General features: G+C 41.7%; 1 protein-coding gene across 1 annotated transcript in view; it reads right to left on the bottom strand.

Moving 5' to 3' along the window:
• LOC132823008 (exocyst complex component 6B) overlaps positions 1-27,125 on the bottom strand; it is a 649,049-nt gene that overhangs the window by 97,772 nt on the left and 524,152 nt on the right. The window contains exon 20 of the mRNA XM_060836576.1: positions 1,210-1,283. Within this exon, the coding sequence (XP_060692559.1) occupies positions 1,210-1,283 (74 nt within the window). The remainder of the gene's footprint in view (positions 1-1,209; positions 1,284-27,125) is intronic.

Genomic DNA, 27,125 nt, shown 5'->3' on the forward strand with positions numbered 1-27,125 from the left:
CTAATAGAGAAAGACTAAAGGCTTTTAAAAATGAAGTCATCTTTGTATATTGATGGTTCTTTTTTTTTAAAGGGGGGTGGTCCATAACTGTATTTATGTATTTGTGTATGAAATTCTTCCTTCCGAACTCCAATTATAATTTTCATGTTGTAAAGTTGCGCACACACACACACACACACACACACACACACACACACACACACACACACACACACACACACACACACACACACACCTTCGACAGGAAGCTCTGCAACTCCCACATATGCTATGATTGTCCTCAATAAATATTCCCCAGAAGATATGCAAATAAAAACGGCAGTTAAATGCGTGAAAAGGGATTAGACACAGACCAAGGCGCTAATGAGTGAGTGTGATATCAACCCCTGCCCCCTCCAGTGCCACCCGCAAAGTAAGACAGAGTGAAGTAATGGGTTCTGAACATCAGTCAGTGGCGACTGCTACATTCACAGATCCTGACAAACCCCCATCTATCTTCTAACTGAAAAGATGACAGGACAAGAGTCTCCTTTTTATTTTTGTGTCACGCCTACTGCTGTCCCAGAAGATGCTGGATTGAGTTGCTCTTTTCAGTTGCACACTAAGCAGAATTATAAAGAAAACTGTATAGGTACCTGCTATAATGACGTCACTGGCACTGCGAGTCCTATAGGTGGGATAAGGCTGGCTGTAAATCATCTTTATAATGCAGCACTCTATGGCAATGGTTGTAACAGAATGTTAATTTTTTCCTTCCTTTGAGCTGCTCTCTGGACATTATCTCTCCGGACAATAGGTCTGCCAAGCAGGTGGTCTGTGCACCACTGCTCCCAGTATACTAAACACCTGCTTTGTGTCACCCTGTGCCCAAAATCTCTCCAGTGTCTCACTGTGGGGCTGCACAGCCAAGGATACAACAATGTCTCTTCCACACTCAGGCGTTTTTGGAGGGGGCAGGGGTGTAGAGGGAAAGGTGAGCAGTCTTCACTGGCCAGGCCTGAGACCTTTCTTGAAGGTCTGAAAACCAATAAAAAGGATGAACAACAACAACATCAACAACAACGGGCAAGGACCCTGGCCGAGGAGTTGGGCTAGCGGTGGGAAGGTTGTGTGGGGAGGGGGGTTGGGGGGAGGTGTTGCGAAGACGAGCGTCTATTGCATCCTGCAGGCACTGCGGTCTTCAGTCACACATTTAAAACAAAGGCTTACTTGTCTCAAGTCGATGAAGGCCAACTGCAGCGTGTCCCCTTGGAACCCAGGCACCGGTCCGGATCTGGCAAAGTCTGTGGGAAAGAAAAGAGGATAAAAACATCTCTAAACAACCATGGACAGGGAGATTGGCAGACGGATGACAGCACAGACAGTGAAGCTAAGCTAGAGGAGGACCATTCTTCTAAGGAAGCATGTCTTCCTCCCCTACACCTTTGTTCACCCGTCAAAAATTCTGTCATCAAACCACCATTAATTCCAAGCCTTGACAGCTAGGAACTGTACTAATCGACCTAAAATTTATTCCCATGGCTGTTTTAGCTTCATAGTTTTTCTTTCCTCTTCTTTCTCGAACGAACAAACAGCTTGCGAATGGTTTTGCGACACAATAAAATCTACAGCTGGTGAAATCCTTTCAATTCTGTTAAACTGATTTGATTTTTTGTCCCGCATGGCCCACACTGTGGGATCTTTTAAATTACACGCTTGTCACCTGATTTTATGAATGCTAATAAGAGAACATTAAAAGCTCCGATCTCCCTTTGCCACCCATAACCCCTCCCTGTTTACAGCTTGTTTTAAGATGAAAATCTGACTAGGAAGAAAACTGTTTGATGTAACTATTACATTTTCCGAAAGATCGGGAAATCTTAATGTGTCTGACAGTAAAGGTAGCTGCAGCGAGCAAATACCCAGTTGGAAAACAAGAGTCAGCGATGATGAAACAAAAACAAAGGGGAATAGGAAGAAAGAATGTGGTGTTGATGGAGCAACAGAGAGGGAGAGTGTGTGAAAGAGAAAGAGAGAGAGAGAGAGAGAGAGAGAGAAAACACACAGGGACTGGGAAAAAGACTAGAGAGAATGTCCGAAATATTAAAGAGTTGTGGGAGATATCGGGTCTTCGGTATGACAACTGAGAGGAGGAGTGGGTGAGAAAATGCAGGGGAGAGGCACGAAGTACAGGGTGAAGAGTGGCAGCACGCAGTAAGAACCAGAGTTAAAACAGAAATAAAAAGAAATGAGGTGATTTTAGACCCAGACACTTGAGGTGGGGCCAATAACTGACAGCAATAGACACAGATGAAGAAAGTTTTAAAAAAAGGGAGGGATAAGAAAAGAAAAAGACAACAATTCATCCTTCAGTCACACTAACAGCTTTGTCAGTTTGACAGTTTGGTCTGTGTAAATGTTAGAAATCTTTGGCAATTTTAAACTAGCAATTTTCTGCCATTGGCAATCTTACCTACAACTCTTAAGCTCCACATGCTTTCATTAAATTTATTTACTTCTATAGTGTCAGTATATTTATTTAATATTTCAAACAATCTGCTCAGTTGTCTTCTTCCCCTTCTTAGAGAGTTCAGAGGCAGTACATCATGATACTCACAGCCTTCTCAATTTCAATAAATCACTGAAAAATCGTCTTTACTCTACCTGAGAGAGGCTAAACATAACTGCTCACTGTATCAGTTGTGCTGAAGTCCGAAATACTTGAATTATATATATCTCTGCCTGTCACTCTTATGTTTACCACACTATTCAATAAGATCGCTACTGATCAGTTACATCAACCCAGATCCTCATCCCTTAATACACTTCGAGTCCAAAAATCTCTCATTTTCAGTCTTGAATATTGCCATCAACTGAGAATTCACAGCTTTGTGGGATACACATATGTCAATGATGCCAAAGATTCACAATCTTCTTGACTAAGAAATTCTTACCTCATCTCAGTCATCTCAGACAAAGATGAATGAAAATTTAAATTTGGATGGAGGCGAAAGAAACACGGCTAAAAATGTAACAGCTATCTGTGAAAAAAGTATTTCTAGCTATATGGGCTTTGCTGGCATTTATTACCCAGCCTATCTTCTCCTTGAGGAGGTGGTGGGTCATCTTCTTGACCTCACGCAGTCAGTGCAGTGAATGTCCCCAAGGGTACTGTTATATGGAAGCTGGCAGGTTGTTTCATAACTTTAACGATGGAGGAACATGAGGGGTTTTATCTGTTGGGTCAGTTTATCCGATTCTTATTGGGGAGTGCTGTCTGCTTTTGTACTGCCGTTTGGAAAGTAACATCAAAAACTACCATTCAATACGGCTATCCATTCCATGGCCTTATGTGGTTGGAATAAACAGCAGCCCTAAAGATGGAGCTTTCTGTGTATTGGTTCAATAGTTTGGATATCCACCTTCTACTGAATAAGGGAGGCAGTTTTGCTTCAACCGTTTCAAGCATGGCAGGGAATAGTAACATTAAAAGTAAGGGCATTATTGTATCTGCTGTTCTATGTAGCTTTTTGATGAGGTAAATGGTTTGATCCCTTTCCTTGCTTTATTTCTTATGGCTTAATGGATAGCAAAATTATCTATATCAGAAGCACTCCAGGGAACTATGCACGTAATGCAGGCTGAGACTTCAGTGCCCTACTGTCAACCGTACCATGTTTCCCCAATGGGACATTCTGCCTTCTCAGATGGCCATAAATGAATTCATGACACTGGTGCCAAGAAGAGGGGAGTTCTTGGGGGTAGGGGAGGTGTCCTGGCACTACTTATCAGTCAATTAACAAAATGAAAAACATATTTTCTGATCTTGCTGCGTGTAAGATCACCCTGTGTGCAAACTGGCTGTCTCATTTCCAATAACAGAAAGTACTTCATTGGTTGTGAAGGATGCCATATAAATGGAAATCATATCACCGTTTTATGTGAGATCACTCAAAATATTCAGCAGATTATCAGCCCTTCTTGTCAATAAGAGCACAAATGTTGAGAAAATTGAGAAGTAAACATACAATATAAGCTGGATCAGTGGTGCTGGAAGAGCACAGCAGTTCAGGCAGCATCCAACGAGCAGGGAAATCGACGTTTCGGGCAAAAGCCCTTCATCATTTATTCCTGATGAAGGGCTTTTGCCCGAAATGTCGATTTCGCTGCTTGTTGGATGCTGCCTGAACTGCTGTGCTCTTCCAGCACCACTGATCCAGAATCTGGTTTCCAGCATCTGCAGTCATTGTTTTTACCTATACAATATAAGCTGACACTCCAATGCAGGACTGAAGAACTGCACTGTCAAAGTTTCCATCTTTTAACTATACTGAGATGATGTTTTCCCACTCAACAATTTTTGGTGATACAGGCAGAATGAGTTGGGAATCTGTGGTACACTCAGAGTTTGAGTTAGGTTAGAAGCTGGTTGTTGGTATTTGGCGGTTGGGAGGTGACACGGAGAAGGCTGGGAAATGCAAACAAGGCAGAGAACCTAATTCCTATCTCGTGTCACCTCAATGCAGTTCAATCCTCCACCCCATGAACAATTTTCTCCTATCAGCTTTACTTAATAATACAGCAGCCTTCTGTCAGAATCGAGTATTCTTTCAATTTGAACTAAGTGAAACAGCGTACACCTGAAATCCCAATACAAATAACAATATCTTCAATTTTGGAGCAAGTTTAGGATGAGCTGAAGGGAAGTGCCTGTGTTTGACCCAAGACCATTGAGTGGACACAAGTCTCCCAATGCAGACTACCTTGTTTTGTGTTTTCATGTCTCTGAAACAATTTTGGAATCTGCACTGATGCCTTTAACCTTCCTTCTCCTTCAGTTAAGCAGCAGGTACTGGGCAGCAGTAAGACAATGAAGGTAATTCATTCCTACCGTACAAAACCCAGAGGCCATTCTAGTTATCTTATACCTATATACCTTCCCTTTGTAATATATACATTAGAAAGATAATTTACAGATATGTGCCAAAGTGACTGATCTGTAGATATTCCACCATCATCACTTACTTTTCAGTTTTTTTCAGTCCAGTGACAGACGAAGCCATTGTCCTTCTATGACTTGGAGATGCCAGTGTTGGGCTGGTGTGGACAAGGTTAAAAAAAATTACACAACACCAAGTTATAGTCCAATAACCTGATGTGTGATTTTTAACATTGTCCTTCCATGGTGAATCAACACTCTTCACTCATGAAGGAACAGCGCTCCGGAAGCTAGTGCTTCCAAATGAATCTTTTTAGATGAGATTACTTACAGTGTGGAAACAGGCCCTTTGGCCCAACAAGTCCACACCGACCCTCTGAAGAGCAACCCACCCAGACCCATTCCCCTACATTTACCCCTTCACCTAACACTACGGGCAATTTAGCATGGCCAATTTACCTAACCTGCACGTTTTTGGACTGTGGGAGGAAACTGGAGCACCCGGAGAAAATCCACGCAGACACGGGGAGACTGTGCAAACTCCACACAGACAATTGCCCGAGGCAGTGCTGACCACTGTGCCACCGTGCCACCACAAACCTGTTGCACTATAATTTGGTGTTGTGTGATATTAACTCTTCACTGAGATAGAGAGGGAGGATTGGAAAAAGGGGGAGGGAAAGGGGAAATGAAAAGAAAGGAGAGGGAAAAGAGAAAGGGTGAAGAGAAAAAGATAAATAAATGCAGATGATGGATAGGGATAAGATATTGCAGAGAGAGAAGGAAAAGGGAACTTAAGAGGAACACGAAAAACAGCAACAATGATACTGGGAATTGAGAGGGGAACAGACACAGATAGCTTGACTGCTATCTTTATAGAGTCATAGAGATGCAAAGCATGGAAACAGACCCTTCGGTCCAACCTGTCCATGCCGACCAGATATCCCAACCCAATCTAGTCCCACCTGCCAGCACCCGACTCATATCCGTCCAAACCCTTCCTATTCATATACCCATCCAAATGCCTCTTAAATGTTGCAATTGAACCAGCCTCCACCACTTCCTCTGGCAGCTCATTCCATACACGTACCACCCTCTGTGTGAAAAAGTTGCCCCGTAGGTCTCTTTCATATCTTTACCCTCTCATCCTAAACCCATGCCCTCTAGTTCTGGACTCCCTGACCCCAGGGAAAATTTACCTATTTACCCTATCCATGCCCCTCATAATTCTGTAAACCTCTATAAGGTCACCCCTCAGCCTCTGACGCTCCAGGGAAAACAGCCCCATCCTATTCAGCCTCTCCCTATTGCTCAAATCCTCCAACCCTGGCAACATCCTTGTAAATCTTTTCTGAACCCTTTCAAGTTTTACAACATCTTTTCAGACTCAGACAGAGAATGACAGAGCACAGGTATGAGAAAGAAAGCAAGAATAGTGGCACACACTTAGCTCTGGTGAGTCAAAGAGTGGATGTTTCTGTTAACCTGTTGGTTCCTATATGATAGCCCTCTACTTGGTAAGATACTGGAGTGCATGGAACTAACCCCCTCCTTGAAACAGTGCCTTTGGAAGGAGGATAGGGGAGTTTATTCTCAATGGGGATGTTTCTGATTGATCAGCCCTTGAATTACAAGTTTATTCAGGAAGAAGAAAACAATAAAACTTATAAAAATATAAAGCATGGGATTCAGGATTCTGTAAAGGCTTTGAGCCCCAAAATACTTTCCTTAGTTTGACTAATCTCAGTGGCACTAATTGACTCCCCCAACTCCAATATTATTCAGACATATAATGAATTTTTTTCATTTCCATTTAACTCAAAATTTTTGCTCAGTAATCACCTCAAATACAATTTCATGACAAGAGTTGACCCATCTCTTCTTGATCTTAATTTAGATATTTTTGCATTGATCCACCTTAATCTTGAAAACTTTAAACTGGCCACTGTCAAGTCTCTTTTCAAAGTAAATAAACTCAACGGCACACAAAAAGATTGTTTGACTCAACTGGGCAGTATTACTGCTCCATACAAATCTACTCGTATCTCACTGCATCTCAAACTAATCCAAATTTCTGTTGTCCAAAATCTGTATGTTTCAGCCGTAGCTCAGATGTCACTACTCTTGTTTCCTGGTCAGCAGTTCAGGGTTTAAGTCCATGGGAACTGAACACAAAATCTGGGCTAATATGCTCATGAAATACTGAGGAGATTGAAGCAAGGTGTTAAACCTAGATCCCATCTGATCTCACATGTAGTTTTAATTTTAATTTTAAAATTTAGGAACAGGAGTAGGCCATCTGACCCGTCAAGCCTGCTCCGCCATTCAATAAAATCATGGCTGATCTTTTTACGAACTCAACTCCACTTACCCAACTATAATGTCACTATTCTTTTACTGTTCAAAACATTGATCTTTGCCTTAAAAACATTCAACGAGGTAGCTTCAACTGCCTCAATGAGCAGGGGATTCCCCAGACTCACAACCCTTTGGGCGAAGAAGTTCTTCCTCAACTCAGTCCTAAATCTGCTCCCCCTTAGTTTGAAGCTATACCCCCTCGTGTTAGTTTCACCTGCCAGTATAAACAACCTCCCTGCATGTATCTTATCTATTCCCTCCATAATTTTATATGTTTCAATAGGATCTCCCCTCATTCTTCTACCTTCCAATGAGTATAGTCCCAGTCTATTCAATCTCTCCTCATAATCCAATCCTCTCAACTGCAGAATCAACCTTGTGAACCTCCTCTGCACCCCTTCCAGTGCCAGTACATCCTTTCTTAAGTAAGTGGATGTAAAGTATTCTGTGATAATAGTTGAACAGCAGCAAGTAGGTTCCTCCTCATGTCCTATCTAACATGCACTCCTTAATCAATATAATTAAAATAGATCATTCTTTATTGATCGGATTGCTGTATACAATGTGGCTGCTGTTTCCTATATTCCATCAATGACTGTAAGCATTTAATTACTAAAAGCAGCAAGAGGACTGATGGCCTGATTAAGCACTGAGAAAGGATTTATACATGGAGATAAAAGGCATGACTAAGAATATTGTGGATCTACTTCTTCCGAGAAAGAAGCTGCTGTTAAAGTCTTACTGAAAGAGAAACTTATTGGGGCGAAAACTTTATAAAGAGGTGATGCTGGAAGGATGTTTGTACTTAAAGTTAATAACTCACCAAGATTGGACAAAATGCATTTAATGATGTTGAGCACGCGAACATACATGTACAGACACTAAAAAAAAGAGTAGGCCATTCAGCTATTCTCTGCTAATTAGAGGATCACGGACAATTTAACTGGAATGGAAAACCTGCACTCCTACCTAGCCCTTATAACCTTTCGCTCTCTTGCTTATCAAGAGTCAATCTACCTCCGCTGGAAAAATATTCAAGGACCCTATTTCAATCACATTTTCCTGCACAAAGTCCCAATGGCTCTTGACCCTTGGAACAAAAAAAAACCCTCATTCCTGTATTTTAAAACTGACCCGCGTTCTAGATTCTCCAATAAAAAGAAACAGCACTTTCAAATTGAGCTTGTCAAGATTCCCTCATGATCTTATGTTTCAATTCAGTCACCATTTACTCTTTAAAACTCCAGCCTGAATAGAGTCATAGATTTGAATTTTTACAGCACAGGAACAGACCCTTCGGTTCAACTCATCTATGCCAACTAGATATCCTGAACTGATCTCATCCCATTTGCCAGCATATTTGGCCCATATCCCTCTTAACCATTCCTATTCATGCACTCGTCCAGATGCTTTTTAAATGCCTTTAGCCTTTCCTCATAAGGCAACCTACCTATTCCAGACATAGGTTCAGTAAACCTTTTCTGTATTACCTCAAACACATTTACATTTCTTCTATAAATAAGGAGACCAACACCATACACATCCAAATGTGGTGTCATCGGTACCCTGTGAAGTATGACCTTCCAATGTTTAATCAACCCACTGGAACAAATGATAATATTAACTTTCCTAATTACTTGCTGAAACTGCAAACTAATGTTTTGTGATTCATGCACAAGGACACCCAGTTCCCTCTGAATTTCAAAGCTCTGCAATCCCCCACCATTTAGATAATATAGTTATTCTTTATTCATCCTGTCAAAACAGACAATTTTATATTTTCCTATAATCATATTGCATTTTCCACACCTTTGACCACTAATGTAACCATCTATATACTTTTTTAGCCTCAAGTGACCTCTACACACCTTACATTCCTGCCTATCTTTGCGTCATCTGCAAATTTGCAACCATACCTTCCACCACTTCATCCAAATCCTGTGCATAAATTGGATACAGTTGAGACCCCAGCATCGATACCTGTGGCCTATCCACTTGTTACATTTTGCTAAACTGAAAAAGGCCCTTAGGCTCTGCTTCTTGTTAGCCAGCCGATTCTCTAGCTATGCCAATTTGCTACTCCCTATATCTTGAGATTTTATTTTTCCGAATTACCTTTCACATTGCACCTATTAAATGCCTTCTGAAAATCTAAATATAATATATCTACTGATTCCCCTTATCCACAACTCATGTTACCTTCTCAGAAAGTTCCAAAAGATTGGTCAAATATAATTTCCCTTTCACAAAACCATGGTAACTGTGCTTGACTACCTTGAACTTACCCAAGTGCCCAGAATAATTTCTTTAATAATTCTTCCAGCATTTTCCATTGAACAGACATTACGCTAACTGGACTGTAGTTTCTGCTTTTTGGCCCCCTCACATTTTAAATAAAGGCGTTACATTCGCCAGCTTCCAATCTAATGGAATTGTTCCTGAAACACGAGAACTTTGAAAATTTAAAACTCGTGCATCAACTATCTCACAAAGTATTTATTTTAAGATCCTAGGATGAAGGCCATCAGGACCCAGACACTTATGAAAGTAATTGCAGAAATATCCTCCATTGGTATGGGGCACTGTCAGAAAAGTGGAGAATTATAACTGTTACATCTTTGTTCAAACAAATTACAGGAATTTGCCAGTTTAACCTCAATGGCTGGAAAATTTTCAGAACTGCTAATTAGGGAGAATATTAACAGACATTTGAATAAGTATGAACAAACTGACAATAGCCATCATGGTTTTGTTAAAGACAAATTGTGTTTAACTAAGGCGATTGAGCTTTTTAAAGTGGGAATAGTGAGTTAAAGAGAATAATGCAGTTGAATGTAGAATTCCAAAAGGCATTTGATAAAAAAAATCATAATAACAGGCCAGCCAGCAATGTGGAATAAAAAGAATAGGAGCAGCATCGATACAAGGTTCGATGGGCAATAGGAAACAGAGACTAGAGGTGAATGGTACCCAGCAGGGTTCTTCAGGATTCAGTAATAGGTAATGCTTTCCAGCATTGACTTCTGAAGTCACTGCCATGCACAGATGAGAAAAGATTAAGGGGGAATGTAGGTGCTAAGATTTATAAGAAGATTTTCAGAAGGCATTTAATAGGTGATTTATATCCAATCTTCAGGATGTAGACTGCTGCTGTTCGTGGGTGGTGGCTCGAGGGAGAACTGGAGATGGGCAATAAATGCTGGCCAGCCAGCAATGCCCACATCCCACATGTGAATAAAATAAATCTTCATAACTTAGTACTACAGGGAGTGGGAATATAGGGCAGAATTTAAAATTTATAAGCTAGAAAGACTTATGGGGGGGGGGGGGTCAGTGATAGTTTTCAACAGGACATGGTCAGATTGGAAGAATGGCTAATCAGGTAGCAAATAAAAGTTACTGCGGATAAGTGTGAAGTGTTACATTTTAGTCAGGAGAACTGGTACGACAATAGAAAATGAAAAATGCAAATCTGTACAGAAATTTGGGAATGCATCACATGAATGACTGAAGTTGGAAGAACGGGTTGAAAGAACATTTAAAAGGGACTCAGGACCTTGAATTACATAAATAAGAGCACAGGTTGGATTTTGTGGGATGCCACAGTCCTGCCCCTCAATATCCCTAACCCTAAACCACTCACAATCCTGATGCTGCTTGACAGTAATTTACTGGTGAGGGCAGTGTTTCTTATTATAAGACAATAGTTCTGTCTGTTTCTTGAAGGAGATCCCATCTTGCATAGACCAATTGGACAATCTGCCAGGTGGGAGCAGTGACCACTGCTGGAACCACAGGGCAGAACTACAACATTGAGAGGTCTGTTACAAGAAAGAAGGAAATCTTTTATTTATGCGACACCTTTCACAACCTTGGGAACAAAGTGCTTCATGGCCAGTGAAGCATTTTCATTGTGTTGTCACTGTTATAATGTAGGAAACACCACAGCCTAATGTCCTCTACAGAAGGAAGTTGCTGTTCTTATGTGGTTTAGTCTACATATGACTCCAGGCTGACAGCAATATGGTTGCATTTGCAATCATCCTCTGGGCAAATAGACATGGGCCAGCTACGATCACATCCCAAGAATGAATAGTTTAAAAAGCCAATTTGCACACAGCAAGTTTCCTCAAACTGCAGTGACATAATGAGTCAAAAAGTGTGGTGGTGGAAAAGCACAGCTGGTCAGGCAGCATCCGAGGAGCAGGAGAGTTGAATTTTCAAGTATAAGCTCTTCATTAGGAATGTTTTCCAAACAGCACCCTGGGAACTTTTACTCTGTGGTCATGTTGTAAGGATCTCATCTCAAAAGATTGCACCTGTTGACTGTTCAGCATCCTCTCAGTAATACACTGTCAGTGTGGATTCTCTGCTCAGATCTCTGGAGTGGGACTTGAACATTGGACCTTCTGACTGGGAAGTCTAAATGTTGCTAAGTTAGCCACTTTTTTTTTATTAACTCACGAGATGTGGGCAACACTGGCTGGGCCAGCATTTATTTCCTGTCCCCTAGTTGCCCTTGTGAAGGTGGTGGTAAGCTGTCTTCTTGAATCACTCCATATGCTATAGGTTGACCCACAATACTGTTAAGGAGGGATTTCCAGGATAGTGACAAAACAACAGTGAAGGAACAGTAATTTTTTCCAAGTCAGGGTGGTGAGTGGCTTGGAGGAGAACTTGAAGGTGTGTGGCATTCCATTGTATCTGCTGCCTTTGTCTTTCATGATGGAAGTGTAGTGGAGGTGCAGTGGACAGTGAAGAAGGTTACCTCAGAGTACAACGGGATCTTCATGAGATGGGCCAATGGGCCGACGAGTGTCACATGGAGTTTAATTTAGATAAATGCAAGGTACTGCATTTTAGCAAGGCAAATCAGTGCAGGACTTATAAATGGCAAGGTCCTGGGGAGTGTTGCTGAACAAAGAGACTTTGGAGTGTAAGTTCATAGTTCCTTGAAAGTTGAGACGCAGGTAGTTAGGACAGTGAAGAAGGCGTTTGGTATACTTGCCTTTATTGGTCAGTGCATCGAGTATAGGAGTTGGGAGGTCATGTTGCGGCTGTACAGGACATTGATTAGGCCACTCTACAGAGTGCAATTCCGATCTGCCTGCTATAGGAATGATGTTGTGAAACTTGGAAGGGTTTCAGAAAAGATTTACAAGGATGTTGCCAGGGTTGGAGGGTTTGTGCTACAGGGAGAGGCTGAATAAGCTGGAGACTATTTTGCTCTGGAGCATCAGAGATTTAGGGGTGACTTTATACAGTTATGTGAAATCATGAGGAGCATGGATAGGGTGAATATCCAAGGTCTGGGATGGGGTAGTCCAAAACTAGAGGGCATTGGTTTAAGATGAGAGAACAAAGATTTAGAAGGGACCTAAGGGGCCACTTTTCGCACAGAGTGTGGTGCGTGTATGGAACGAGATGCCAGAAGAAGTGGTGGAGTCTGGTACAATTACAACATTTGAAAGGTACCTGGATGGGTATATGAATAGGAAGGGTTGAGGGAGATATGGGCCAAGGGTTGGCAAATGGGACTAAATTAATTTAGGATATCTGGTTGGCATGGACAAGTTGAACCAAAGGTCTGTTTTTGTGTGTACATCTCTATGACTCTAAGTGTTCATAGGTTTGGAGGGTGCTGTCTGAGGATCTTTGGCGAACTTCTGCAATGTCACAGTGTACTTGTAACACAATGAAAGAGTGAAACATGAGGAAACACTGAACTGTCCCAGTTGGTGCAAGGAATCAAAATTAATTGACGATAGAATGACTCAACAGTTAAAGGTTAGGCACAAGAAGTAAATCATTGGTGTTAGCTTGGCAGGAGAAAGTATGTTGACTGAAGAACTGCATGAAAGTATAAGGTAGGAAGCAGAGCAAACACGCAGTATGGTGGAGGTGATACAAACACAGAGAATACTCAGCAGGTCAGCAACATCTGCAGAGAAAGGAAATCAGGGTTAATGCTTTGATTCTGGTATGAAGTGTTCCTCAGACCAGGAGAAGATGTATGGATACAACAAGTGCTTTCAGGAGGGGAAATTCATTGAGGGAATGTGTCAGAAAGGCTTGTTGTAAGAAAAGGAAATTGTAAAGATAAAAGTTGAGGGTTTTTCTTTTCTGGTGTAGGAGTTGTTGAAACACCAAAGATTTGCTTTGCATGTTGTCCACATTGTAGAACAGTGATCCTCAAATATTTTCGGCTGTTGGACACGTGTTTTTCAAATGGATTAGAAACAGCAGTAGTGCTTCCTAAGTGATTCATTCTCTCTTTTTTTTAATTCACTACCAATCAGTATCAGATTTACATTCGATACATTGCCATGACTAGCCTTCCACAGGCTTATTTGCCAAACTAATGATTCCCTATTTAGTCTAACCCTGGAGGATAAAGGATAAGTAATTGCAGTCTTAAGAGCCCCGGATAGTTCCAAATGGAGCTTGTTACCCAAGTACGATAAACTGAACAGTGATTTTTCATGAGTTTCTGGTGAGTTTATAGAACTAAGGAGACCTAATAACCATTAGGAGGATATTTATCTCCATACAAGGACCAGCTGTCTGGAATACAGATAGCAGGAGCTCTCTTTTTTCTCATTAAAGTCAATCTTCCTAATTTGTGCCTGTCCTGAACAGGTTGAAATTTATCAAAATGCTTTAAAAACTGCTGCAGTAGATGCTGACACACAAGTTTTAGGAAAGGAAGTGGGGAAAGGGAGAGCTATTACTTTTTTCACTGAACACAGGAGAGCAAAATCACAAAAAAAAACCCTTATTAACTCTGCAACTAATGCTCCCCATTACATCATAAACACAACCCCAACAAAAGGGTATTTTACTCGAGAACGAAGCCACTTTGTGTGAGTGTCCCCATTCTTAGCTTCCAAACACTAGGGATGACAGTGAAAAATAGCAGGGTTAAGGCACCGCGATCAATCTCAATTACAGTGACTGTAATGTGAACGGAGCCTCTCTGGGCGGGAGAGGTCACCTGCCCTTGGTGCTCAGGTTAGGAGGCACCTGCTATTCAGTGTCTGCAAAGCCCTGCCATTCTCAAGGCTTCTGTCTTATTTCTCTCACACAACCTCTCCCCCGAAACCACCCCTAACCCTTCTCCAAAAACAGGGTCGGGTTCTCTCTCTCTATGTCTCTCTCTATTCATACTTCGGACATAGTAATTCAAGACATTCCAAACCAACAGTGCATCAGCTTTTCATCTCTTCAGCTCTCTCTTTTTTGCCTGCCCTGTTGCAAAGCAGCAGACAGCCAATGTAATGCTGAGCCGCTGCACTGTGAGCCTTACTGAGAGCTGCAAACTATGCCCAACCTGACGGTTTAAGGGTAGAGGCACAATTTGTAAACTACTCTTAACTCCGATTTACAAATTAGAAAGGTGCAGTGACCATGCACTAAGCTATTGGTATAGCCCATGGCATCAAGGAGCTCGAGGGGGAAGAGGCAGAAGTGGAAAGAGAAAGTGAGATAGGGCTGGGTTGGTTTTTCTTTCAAAAGAGTTAGAAATAGATAAATAGAAGGCTTGCATTTATTTTGCACCCTTCATGCTCTCAAGACATTCCAGAGTACTTTAGAGTCATTTACAATGCAGTAATTGTTGTAATGCAGGAAATGTGGCAGCCAAATCGCTGCACAGCAAGTTTGCAAAAACAGCAATATGATCAATAATGAGATTATTTCTTTTTGCCATTGGTGTAAATTAGAGTCATGGAGTCATTGAGCTATACAACATGGAAACAGGCCCTTCAGTCCAACTTGTCCATGCCGACCAAATATCCTAAACTAATCTCGTCCCATTTGCCAGCATTTGGCCCATATCCCTCTAATCCCTCCCAATTATGTACATCCATATGCCTTTAAATGTTGTAATTGTACTAGCCTCCACCACTTCCACTGGCAACTGATTCTACACAAACACACCACCTTCTGCGAGAAAAAGTTGCTCCTTAGGTCCCTTTTAAATCTTTCCCTTCTCAATTTAAACCAATATCCTCTAGTTCTGAACTCCTCCACCCTGTGGAAAAGAGTAGGCTAGTCACGCTATCCACACCCCACATGATTTTATAAACCTTTATAACATCTCCCTCAGCCTCTGACGCTAGCCCCAGCCTGTTCAGCCTCTCCCTATAGTTCAAATCCTCAACCCTGGCGACATCCTTGTAAATCTTTTCTGAACCCTTTCAAAGGCCAATCTCCCATATATAGAATCCATTTACCAGGCCCGCTATCAAGGAAAGGCTGCCAGCATTCCCAATGATTCACTCCACCCTGGTAATATTTTTTCTACAACCTCTAACATCAGGGAGAAGGTACAGAAACCTGAACACATGCTTCAGCCGGTTTTGAAGCAGTTTTTATCCTACTGTTGTTAGGATACTGAATGGACTCACAAACTCTTTAACATTGGCCTGTCCCTGTGTTTTTGTTTTTGCCATGGTTTACCCTATTAGTTACTTATCTATGCTACTCAACTCTGTGCTCTACCTGTATTGCTCACAAAACAAAGCTTTCGTGACAATAAATTCAATTCAATTCAATTTTCACAACATCCTTCCCATAGCAGCAAGACCAGAATTGTATGCAGTATTCCAAAGGTAGCCTGATCAATGTTCTGTACAGTCGCAACTTGACCTCTCAACTTCTACACTCAGTGCACTGACCAATAAAAGCAAACATATCAAATGCCCTCTTCACTACCATCTCTACCTGCAACTTTCCTTTCAAGGAATTAAGGCACAAGTTAATGGCTTGGATGACAGAGTAGTGGTAGTGTCAGCAGATTAGGCCAAGGCTGATACTCTAAAGAACACAGGTTCAAATTCCACCACAAATACTGACAGAATTCATATTCAATTAATAAACCTGGAATTAAAACACTGATCTGATGGTGACTGGAGAACTAGCCATTTGGATACAGAACTGGCTTAAAGGTAGAAGACAGAGGGTGGTAGTGGAAGGTTGTTTTTCAGACTGGAGGCCTGTGACCAGTGGCGTGCCACAAGGATCGGTGCTGGGTCCTCTACTTTTTGTTATTTACATAAATGATTTGGATGTGAGCATAAGAGGTACAGTTAGTAAGTGTGCAGATGACACCAAAATTGGAGGTGTAGTGGACAGCGAAGAGGGTTATCTCTGATTACAACAGGATCTTGACCAGATGGGCCAATGGGCTGAGAAGTAGCAGGTGGAGTTTAATTCAGATAAATGCAAGGTGCTGCATTTTGGGAAAGCAAATCTTAGCAGGATTTATACACTTAATGGTAAGGTCCTAGGGAGTGTTGCTGAATAAAGAGACCTTGGAGTGCAGGTGAAGGTGGAGTCGCAGGTAGATAGGATAATGAAGAAGGTGTTTGGTATGCTTTCCTTTATTGGTCAGAGTACTGAGTACAGGAGTTGGGAGGTCATGTTGCGGTTGTACAGGACATTGGTTAGGAGAAGAAAGTGAGGTCTGTAGATGCTGGAGATCAGAGCTGAAAATGTGTTGTTGGAAAAGTGCAGCAGGTCAGGCAGCATCCAAGGAACAGGAGATTCGACGTTTCGGGCATAAGCCCTTCTTCAGGAATTCCTGAAGAAGGGCTTAAGCCCGAAACGTCGAATCTCCTGTTCCTTGTATGCTGCCTGACCTGTTGCGCTTTTCCAGCAGGACATTGGTTAGGCCATGTTGGAATATTGCGTGCAATTCTGGTCTCCTTCCTATCGGAAAGATGTTGTGAAACTTGAAAGGGTTCAGAAAAGATTTACAAGGATGTTGCCAGGGTTGGAGGACTTGAGCTATAGGGAGAGGCTGAACAGGCTGGGGCTGTTTTCCTTGGAAAATCGGAGGCTGAGGGGTGACCTTATAGAGGTTTACAAATTATGAGGGGCATGGATAGGGTAAATAGGCAAAGTCTTTTCCCTGGGGTCGGGAAGTCCAGAACTAGCGGGTTTAATATGAGAGGGGAAAAGATATAAAAGAGACCTAAGGGGCAACTTTTCCATGCAGAGGGTGGTACATATATGGAATGTATGGAATGAGCTGTCAGATGAAGTGGCGGAGGCTGGTACAATTGCAACATTTAAGAGGCATTTGGATGGGTATATGAATAGGAAGGGTTTGGAGGGATATGGGCCGGGTGCTGGCAGGAGGGACTAGATTGGGTTGGGATATCTGGTCAGCATGGACGGGTTGGGCCGAAGGATCTGTTTCCATGCTGTACATCTCTATGACTCTATAAGTGGGGTGAGAGGGAGGTTTGAAGTGTTACAACTCAATTCAGTGTTAATCTGGAATCATAATATTTTGCAGCTATGGTGTACAATCCATCGTCAGACAATTTATTTTAGCATTAGCAATTCCAAAATCAGGACTAAAGCTTGTGCAAAGTCATGGCCTCATTCTGTTCGGGAGCAGTGTCGAAGAATTCCTAAAAGTGAATCCTCAAGTAAGGCAGTGTGAAAAACAAACGTCCATTAAGAATAAGCAGAGGCAGGCTTTAAGAAATTGAATTTAATTTAAAAAATGCATCGGTTGTTAATTATGCTTATTATTATGTTTATGATTATATTTATTGCCACGGCTAAGCCAGCATTCTTTGTCCATCCTCAATTGCCCTTGAGAAGTTTGCAGTGAGCTATCTTCTTCAACTGGTGCAGTCCATGTGCTGTAGGTACACACACAATGCAGTTAAGGAAGAGAGTTCACGGATTTTGACTCAGCAATTATGATGGAACAATGAGGAATATATGTTAGGGTGGTGTGTGGCTCAGAAAGGAGCAGGATTGTGGGTTTAGGTGGTAACGAGTCCTGGTGAGTTGCTACAGTGCATCTGTACTACATACATCTGTGATACTTACTTTACTCACAGTACGTCAGTGGTGGAGGGACAGAATTCCTAATGCAGTGGGGATGGAGCTATAATCTAATGAGCTGTTTTGTCCACGATGGTGTCAAGCTTCTGACTGGAGCGGCACTTATCTGGGTAAATGGGCAGTATTCCAGCACACGCTAGACTTGTGCCATGTAGACAGTGGTCAGGCTTTGGGGAATGAGGAGGTGCCTTTGACCTGCTCTTGTAGCCACACGGCTTGTGCAGCCTCTGGTCAACGGTAACCACTAGAATGTTAATAAGATTGGAATTGGTTATGTAGTGCCATTGAATGTTAAGGGATAATGGTTAGATTCTGCCTTGATGGAGATGACTATGAGCTGCTATGTGTATGCATGAAGGCCATTCGCCACTAAACAGCCCAGGCCTGAATGCTGTTGAGATCTTGCTGCATATACACACACACAACTCTTTTAATTCCACATGTTGGGTCGGATGTCCTTTTGGGAGTTTACTTGTGCAGTTGGTGAGGTTTTAAATTCATTTGACAGAGGGTCAGGGTTTGAAGTAGAGGTACAGCAGAGGGTGATGTAGAAGGACAAAGTCAATCTGACAAGCTGTGGGAATCTAGTCTGGAATCAGCTACCTGCTGGAAAATCCACATCAGAGAAATGGAAGACATTCAAAAGGGCAATTGTGAAAGTGCAGGGCCAAAGGGGAATGGTGATACGAACAAATACTGAGAACCCCAGATATCAAGGATATAATAGTATATACATAAAGGATTGGATAAAGAAAACAAAGGAAGCTTATGGTAGACACCGGGGGCTCAAAACAGCAGATGTCCTACAGGAGTATAGAAAGTGCAGGGTATTAGATTAGATTAGATTACTTACAGTGTGGAAACAGGCCCTTTGGCCCAACAAGTCTACACCGACCCGCCGAAGCGCAACCCACCCATACCCCTACATTTACCCCTTACCTAACACCATGGGCAATTTAGCATGGCCAATTCACCTGACCCGCACATCTTTGGACTGTGGGAGGAAACCGGAGCACCCGGAGGAAACCCACGCAGACACGGGGAGAACGTGCAAACTCCACACAGACCAAGTACAGGAAAAAAGGATTTGAATAGAAAGATGCTTGATGACTGATGGTGACATGAGGGGACGAAGGACCTTTATCCGTGCTGTAAAACCTCTATGGCTCTTTGTATAATAAGTGAATCCGAATGCCAACAGCTCCCTGAGTAGGGTTTGAATCTGTGTTCTCTGCACATTGGACTGGGCCTGTGTTTTGCGAGTACAATGACATGGTCATTATGCATGGTCTCTGCATAAATATTTATGTAGTATATGCTTCAGAGGAATAAATTGTAGGTAATAGTTGAAAGTACAGAGGCATGTGCAGGGGCTGTGGAAAGAAATTGAATGGTTGGGTCAAATTCCTTACCTGAGAAATGGGTAAGTGGCTGTGGAAGGGGGATTAAATTTGTAGGAAGATGGAGTGGGGAGCTATGGTTAAACCTATGATATGGTTGGTTAAATGAGATCTATAGAAAAAAAATCATATGATAGGCTGAACAGCCTTTTCTTCAATGCTCTGCTGTGCTCTATTGGAAGCAGATGTTAATGAAAATCTTTCACAGGATTGGGGAAAGGAGTGGTGCAAAAGATGGGAAGTTGCAAATGCTATAATAAGGGACCTGAAAATTGAAAATATTATTACAATCTTTGGAAAAGGTCAGAGGTACAATGTTGAGAATTACAGGCCTCTTTCCCTTGACATCTAAGAAGGGAAGCACAGTTGTGTATTATAAAGGAAGCAATTCAAGTCCATTAAACAGCAGTAAGGCTATAAATCCTGGCCACCATGGCTTCATAAGAGGTGAGCTATGTCTAACAAGTTAAGCAGAGCTCTGAGGATATAACAGAATTGGTAGATGATGGTAATTAATATGGCTGAAAGCATTTCATTAAATTCTTTGCAAAAGACTTGTGGTTAAAATGAAAGCTCATGGGAGAAGAAAATTGGGTCATAAATTGGAAGAGTGGTGATCAGTGATCATGTTTAAGAAATGGTCTGGCAACCTTTCTTCAGTTCTAATTGAAGGATACAGGCTATGACTAATTCTATTCTAAATTTTGCTCTAAATTTTGCCTTGTAAGTTCCAAAAGCATTAGGCATCTTAAACGGTTTCTTCTATTCATTTTCAGGATGTGAGCGTTGTTGCAAAGTTTGACATACATTGCCATTGAGAAGATGCTTGTCAGCTGCCTTCCTGAATGGCTGCAACTCATGTGTTGTAGGTACATCCACCATGCTGTCAGGGAAAGATTTCCGTGACCAAAACAGAAGTTGCTGGAAAAAGCTCAGCAGGTCTGAGCATCTCAAGAGAAATCCGTTAACTCTAATTCTTCACAGATACTGCCTGGCCTGCTGAACTTTTCCAGCAACTTCTGTTTTTGTTTCTGATTTACAACATCTGCAGTTCTTTTGATTTTTTAAAGAAGTTTTCCATGTCATTATCCTAGTGAAAATGAAGGAATAGTGATTTATTTCCAAGATGGGATAGTGCTTGATTTGCAGGGGAACTCTCAGGCAATGCTTTCCCTATGTGCTGTACTTATTCTTCTTTCTCTGTCTCACTTTAACTTTGTTAAAAAGTTAACAAATTTCATATTTCATATAACATTTTATAAATTCCTACTTTGGAAATAGAACCAGTCTGACTGAAGATTAGGATACAGACAGGCTCTAACCTCACACCTTTAACGCACTATCTGAGCTGAGATTCTTTTTCTGAAACCTTAAGTTATCTTGAGAAAGTAACTTAAAAGAAATCCTGGGATTTACATATTAATGAATCGAAACCTGCAACCCATTCTAAAAGACGAAAGACTTAACAGCAATCTAGGTTTGTTCAATATATCATTTCAGCTGTATGACCCTGTAATCTTTTGCTATAAATTCTGTGTCATATGATCCTGCTCCACAGCTACCTGACGAAGGAGCAGAGCTCCGAAAGCTAATGCCTCCGAATAAACCTGTTGGACAACATGCTGATGTTGTGTGATTTTTAACTTTGCCCACCCCAGCCCAACAACGGCACCTCCAAATCATCACTTGTTCTTCCCCAGGGTTTTCTCACATCCCTTGGTCTCCCCTTTCTCTATAGACCTCAAAACCAAAGGCTGCTCACTTCAGTTTTGTTGGTTTTATCTTCCCTTCAATTTCTTTCAATCTTTGGCAATTGCAGCACAATTACCAACTGTGTTACTTAATAAATGGGAAACAAAACAGCTATCAGGAGCAGAGTGCTACAACAGTTGTGCTTAGGAACCCCCTTCACTCTTGCTAAATCATGTAGCATTCGTGAGAGGATATCTCCAGATGGGGACTGCACCTTCGAAAAGCTAAAAAACTTAATCGCGAGGAGTGATATCAGAAACATGTTTATACATCATGAATAATGGAAGTTTGGAACTCTCTCTCTCTCTCTCCTAAGGCTGTCATGCTGATGAGAGGTCATACAATGAGGTGTCAAAAACTGGGCTGATGAATCACAAAAGTCAGACTATGCACAAAAATCTAACATAATAGACATGGGATAAAAATAGGTTGATACTAAAATTTGAATTTGGAATTAGATGATTGGCTACTTATTCATAATGTTACTCCTTTTTATTTTATTCACTTGTGGGATGTGGGTGTTGCTGGTTGGCAAGCTTGTCCCTAGTTGCCCCTAAGATGATGGTGGTGAGCTGTTTCTTGATCAGTTCATTTGCTGTAGATTGATCCGCAATGCCTTTTGGGAGATAATTCCAAGATTTTGACCCAGTATTAGTGAAGGAACAGCAATATATTTTAAGTCAGGATGGTGAGAGGCTTGGAGAAGAACTTGCAGGTGATGGTGTTCCCTTGAACTTGCAACCATTGTCCTTCTAGATGGAAGTGGTCATGGTTTTGGAAGGTACTGTCTTTTGCTGAATTTCTGCAGTGCATGTGTAGACAATATACACAGCTGCACTGAGTGTTGGGGGTGAAGGGAGTGGATGCCTGTGGGTGTGATGTCAATCAAGTAGGCTGTTTTGTCCTGGTAGTGTCAAGCTTGGAGTTGCACTCATCCAGGCAAATGGGGAATATTTCATCACACTCCTGACTTGTGTCTTGTAGATGGTGGACAGGGTTTAGGGACGTAGGTGAGCTATTTGCTGTAGTGTTGCTCTGAGCTGCTCTGGTAGCCATTGTATTTATATGGCTAGTCCAGATGAGTTTCCAGTTAATGGTAACCTCCAGTATGTTGATAATGGGGGATTCAGGGATGTTAAATTACTATTAATGTTCCAGAGACCTGGAAAAATACTTTGGTGACACAAGTTCAAATCCAACCACAGAAGGTGGAGAAATTTAAATTCAATTAATTAACAATTAAATCTGATATATAAAGTTGGTCTCATTCATGATCATAATCCAGCCAACCTTACCTGATCTGGCCTACGTGTGATGACACATGACCACCAATCTAGCTGACTCTTAACCATTCTTGAAATAGTCTAACAAGCTATGAAGTAAAAAAAATCATGTCTCTTTACTAACAGCTCCTGAACATGAGTATAAGGAACTGTGTCATGATGGTCGAGAGTGTGCTGCATCATTCCTGATGAAGGGCTTATGCCCGAAACATCGCTTCTGCTGCTCCTCGGATGCTGCCTGACCTCTGTTCTTTTCCAGAACCACACTCTCGACTCTGATCTCCAGCATCTCCAGTTCTCACTTTCTCTGTCATGATGGTGTCAGAATGAAATGGAACTAGGACCTCCACATTTAGAATCTCAGACAGCATCTGCCTGCTCTCTCTGGTGAAAGGTATTAACCGACCCACTAGCCAATTTCCAGTAGCCAGACATTACAAGCTCAACTGGGTTCTCACAATTGTTAACAACGAGGAAATTAGATTAGATTCCCTGCAGTGTGGAAACAGCCCTTCGAACCAACAAGTCCACATCAACCCCCCAAACAGTAACCCACCCAGACTTACTTCCCAGCATTTACTCCTGACTAATGCACCTAACACTATGGGCAATTTAGCATGGCCAATTCACAGGCCTGCACACCTTTTGGAATGTGGAAGGAAACCAGAGGAAACCCAGGCAGACACAGGGAGAATGTGCAAACTCCACACAGACAGTCGCCCAAGGCTGAAATCGAACCCAGGTCCCTGGAGCTGTGAGACAGCAGTGCTAACCACTGAGCCACCGTGCTGAATTAACTTCATTTGGAATAAAGAATCCCCACTGTTCCATCTTTTCAAGTCCACATACTTTTGGTGGCAAAAACAGGGAGGCAGATTACCTGAATGATGATAATTTAGGATTGGAGGATGTGCAACAAGACCTGGATATCCTTTTACACCAGTCGCTGAAAGAAAGCATGCAGTGAAAAAGACAACTGGGATGCTGGCCTTCACAGCAAGAGGATTCCAGGATAGGAGCTGCAATTGTACAGGGCCTCAGTGTGACTTCACCAAGAGCATTCAGTGCTGTTTTGGTTTCCTTATCTGAGGAAGGATGTTTTGACTATTGAGGGAGCACAACTAAGCTTTACCAGCTGATTCTTGGGATGGCAGGACAGATGTTTTAAATGAGACTGGAAGGGCTTATTGATGAAGGGCTTTTGCCTGAAACGTCGATTTTCCTGCTCCTTGGATGCTGCCTGACCTGCTGTGCTTTTCCAGCACAACTCTGATCTAAACTCTGGAGTCACATGTAGAACAAACCAGCTGAGCAAGACAGATTTCCTTCCCAGAAGGACATTAGTAAGCCAGATGGGTTTTTTTCAATAATCGACAATGGTTTCATGGTCATCAAAAGATTCATAATTCCAGACATTTTTTAATGAATTCAAATTTCAGCATGTGCCATGGCTGGATTTGAATCAGAGTCCCCAGAACATTCGTTGCGTTTCTGGAAATATAGTTTGCGATAATATCACCAGGTCATTACTTCCCTGAATCAAACAGGAAGGGTGTTTCTGTAGACCAGGAAATCCAGAACCAGGGATCACAGTCTAACAATAATGGGTAAGCCATTTAGGACTGAGACGAGGAGAAATATCAGAGAGTGGTGGACTGTTGAACTTGCAGCCACAGACTGCTGTTGAGGTCAAAATGTTGAATGTCTGCAACAAAGGAGTTAGATATTGGCTGTAGGGATTAAAGGGAATGGGGTGAACGCAGGAACAGGGTACCAAGTTGGATGATCAACTTTCATTGTGATTTATAGTGGAATAGGCTTGAAGGGCCAAGTGGCCTACTTCTACTCATATTTTCTATTTGTCTATCTAATTGAGTTAAATTATGGCCGTAGTATCAAGTTTGAGGTAGTACGAGATAACCAGCCCAATTTGGCAAAATTGCTTTGACTATTTTTACTTAAAACAGAATCAGACAGATGATATCATTACCAAAACTTCTGGATAGGGGAACTTCACATTCATAGATAGCTAATACACATCAGCACTACTACAACATGGCAGTATCAAAATTTGCTTTAAACATTAAAAGATGTATCTTTTAAAGACCGGCAGACTCACATTAGTGATGTATTTACAGATGAGGAGTAAAACTTCCTCCACACTGTCACCATCAAACAGTCCCAGGACAGGGATGGCACGCGGTTAGATATAGAGTAAAGATCCCTCCACATTGTCCTTATCAAACACTCTCAGGACAAGCATAGCAAGGGGTTAGGTACAGAGCAATGTTCCCTCTATATTATTTAAAATTACCATGGTCGGTATAGAACAGGATTAGACACACAGCTGAAAATGTGTTGCTGGTTAAAGTGCAGCAGGTCAGGCAGCATCCAAGGAACAGGAAATTCGACGTTTCGGGCATAAGCCCTTCATCCTGATGAAGGGCTTATGCCCGAAACATCGAATTTCCTGTTCCTTGGATGCTGCCTGACCTGCTGCACTTTAACCAGCAAAACATTTTCAGCTCTGATCTCCAGCATCTGCAGACCTCACTTTTTACTCGAGGATTAGATACACAGTAAAGCTCCCTCTGCATCATCCCATTAAATACATGCAGTGAAGATATAGCACAGGTTAGATATTGGATATAACTCCCATATCAGTCTCTCTTTAATACTCACAGAATAGTTGGCAATATGGGTTAGATACAGCATAAAGCTCCATCTTCAATTCTTATCAAACACCTTTACCATACGTACATACAGATTCAATACAAAGTAGAGCTTATAGTCTATTGTAAGCAGAATAACACATAGTGCATTGGGGTGGTATTTCCTCCTCTGATTCTGAGACCAACAACCCAACTAGATCTCAATATATACTGTCAAGACTGTCTTGATCTTACAACATAAGCAATAGGGAGGGTCAGTTTTTGTTTCAATCTGTACCAGCATCAAACCCAGGTCTAAGAACTGAAAGTACAGGCAGTTCTCATTTTATGGACGCCTGACTTTTGAACGCTTATACTCACAAATGTGATCTCATACAGGTGCATAATTTTAAACATGCAAAAGTTTCTTGTCTTTAAGAATGGCTCCTTTACATTTTCCTGTACAGTGTTCTGAATTGCTCACAGATCAACTTACGAAATGACTCCAGAACAGCACCCACTCACAACGCACAATGTGCGTATAATACAGGATTACTCCCATCATAAAAAAGAATGCTGGCTTGATGGAGGTAATGTTACTGGGTAAGAGTGTGAGGGAGCTGGATGAGCAATAGTATAGGCAGTCAGTAATGCAAGGTGTTGGTTGGGAGAGATGACTGTACCATGAAATTAGCTATGAGGGTTTAATCAGCTTTTTATTTACTTACATTTCTGACTTTGTGTATCACTAAGGCTCATACTTATTGTACAAACCGTGGTGCTATAGGAAGAAGGTAGTAGACCTTGTCACTAAATTGCTGGAACAGTTGTTTCCTGATCGACAAAAATAAATAGTTGGGTATTTAACGACAATCCAACAGCTCGGTACTCGCTTTTACTGAACAACTTTTTACAGTCAGATATACTTTCAAAATAAATTCAAATTCTTCAACAGCCATGGTGTGTGTAAGCTCTCAGTCTTTGGATTATTAGTTGAGGTGATTGGGTTACTAGTAACGTAATGATAACAATACCTATATTTATGACATCTGTGTAGATTAATCTGTAACAGAGGGCTGCAGGCTGGAGGGGTTACTGAGCTGGTGGGAGGAAGCTGCATTAATAAGTCTGGCGGAAAAGCAATCCATGTTATTTGAGAGATTATAACTAACATCAATTCAGTCTCCTTGCCTTTAGCCTTTGCAGGAGCAATTCCTAGTGATGGTTCCTGGGGAGCAACCAAAAGTAAAGGGTGGGAGAGCTCTGCCAATCTGATCAGCTGGCTTAGCAGAAACCTTCCTCGTCACCTTTTTACTCTGTGGGGACCACAGTTCATTGCATTGTCTCCTCCTGCGCTCCAGGGGATGGGGAAGAAACCAGGTATATGCGAACTAGTTACCAAATACCCTTCCTGACTGAGGTATTCTGGACTTAAAACCCATAAATACTTCCTTTAGACTTTGTTTCTTTTTATTAATGAGGCAGAACCATGGCGGGATCCCAAACCATGTGCCCACTCCTCACCTTAAAGGTTAACATTTGTCTATTAAACATAATGGTATAACCATACATCCACAAGCTGAACCACTGTTCCTCTAATCATCATGTTCATCTTTATGAATCCACTAATTCGCTTTTACAAGATGCGGCTGGAGAGAGTCTTGTGTGTTTTTGTTCTCGCACTCGAACACTTTTACAAGAGTGTGCCAGAGTTGAAAAGTCCGCTCAGTACCTTGTAAACTACAACTTTATTATTCAGCATGTGGCTTTTCTGTTTGGGTTTGTATAAAATAGAATACAATATGACATATGCAGTATGTTGGGGGAAAACCTTGCTGGCTGGCTTTCTGCTCCTCTTGCAGTACAAGCTATTGTTCCACTCTTCTAACCAGCAGTC

This window comes from Hemiscyllium ocellatum, chromosome 1 (genome assembly GCF_020745735.1).
Source record: "Hemiscyllium ocellatum isolate sHemOce1 chromosome 1, sHemOce1.pat.X.cur, whole genome shotgun sequence".
Taxonomy (NCBI): Eukaryota; Metazoa; Chordata; class Chondrichthyes; order Orectolobiformes; family Hemiscylliidae; genus Hemiscyllium; species Hemiscyllium ocellatum.